General features: G+C 51.8%; 1 protein-coding gene across 1 annotated transcript in view; it reads right to left on the bottom strand.

The window, feature by feature from the left end:
• Positions 1-634, bottom strand: part of LOC119589814 (SUMO-activating enzyme subunit 2-like) — a 25,495-nt gene extending 24,861 nt beyond the window's left edge. The window contains exon 1 of the mRNA XM_037938384.1: positions 448-634. Coding sequence (XP_037794312.1) covers positions 448-591 — 144 coding nt within the window. The 5' untranslated portion in view covers positions 592-634. The remainder of the gene's footprint in view (positions 1-447) is intronic.
• Positions 635-940: the final 306 nt, after the last annotated feature.

Below are 940 nucleotides of genomic sequence, written 5' to 3'. Positions count from 1 at the left end.
TTTTCCATAGGCCTAGAAAAACGCAGTCGCCGCCCGACTCTGGCCCGGAAGGTAGGCCTACCTCTGCGTGTCAGTTCCAGTTATGATTGCATTTCTCCAAGACAAAGGCCGCATATTTACGAGTACCGTTCCGAAAGCTGCAGTGTGTGTTTTACACAATTTGCTGCTAACCTTTGGCTTTTATTGTCATGATCATTTGCCGTATTCCCTGGGTCCCGCTGTAACGGTTCCTTCCGCCTGTTCCGGTACAGACCCCCTTAGCGTGGACACAGATCCTCCCTCCCCCTACAACAAGCCGCCTCCCCGAGACACCCAAGGAAAGAAGGCAGAAGCGGAGGACGCGAGGCCCGGAGCCCCGACATGACCCGACGTGAACCTCGAGCGACCGACGCGGGAACCGACATGTCAACGCGCCACGGCCCCTTGGCCTCCCCTCCTCGCGCTTACCACGTCGATCTCCTCGAACCCCGTCAGCACCAGGTTCTTCAGGAGCTCGCAGCCGATCCCACCTGCGCCGACCACCAGGACCTTGCAGGACTTGACCGAGTTTCTGAGGTTTTCGTCAAAAACGCCGGCAACGTGAGTGGCCATTGTGCCTCCGATGCCCCGACTGTCGGCCGAAGCAAAGCGGATTCACGGGGATTCAAGAACGCCGTTTTTGTAAGCGCTTGGAGGACGGACTGGATTCACGGGGATTCAAGAACGCGATCTTAAATTGACTCGAGAAGTGTGGATTCGAGGGATTAAAAAAAAGAGGAAGTAATGATAAAATTAAATAGAATGGAAAATAAAACACGCGACTTTACTTCAGGCGAACGAGGGGATTTCTCTCTATCATTCATTTAGTCGCAATCTTGTGTGCGTGGCTATATATCGGTAATCTCATTTATAGATTACTTATTGATATTACATAAGCTATGACTGGAAATCATTACTTTTC

This window comes from Penaeus monodon, chromosome 26, assembly GCF_015228065.2.
Source record: "Penaeus monodon isolate SGIC_2016 chromosome 26, NSTDA_Pmon_1, whole genome shotgun sequence".
NCBI classification, from domain to species: Eukaryota; Metazoa; Arthropoda; class Malacostraca; order Decapoda; family Penaeidae; genus Penaeus; species Penaeus monodon.
This window is presented reverse-complemented; position numbering and strand designations above follow the sequence as displayed.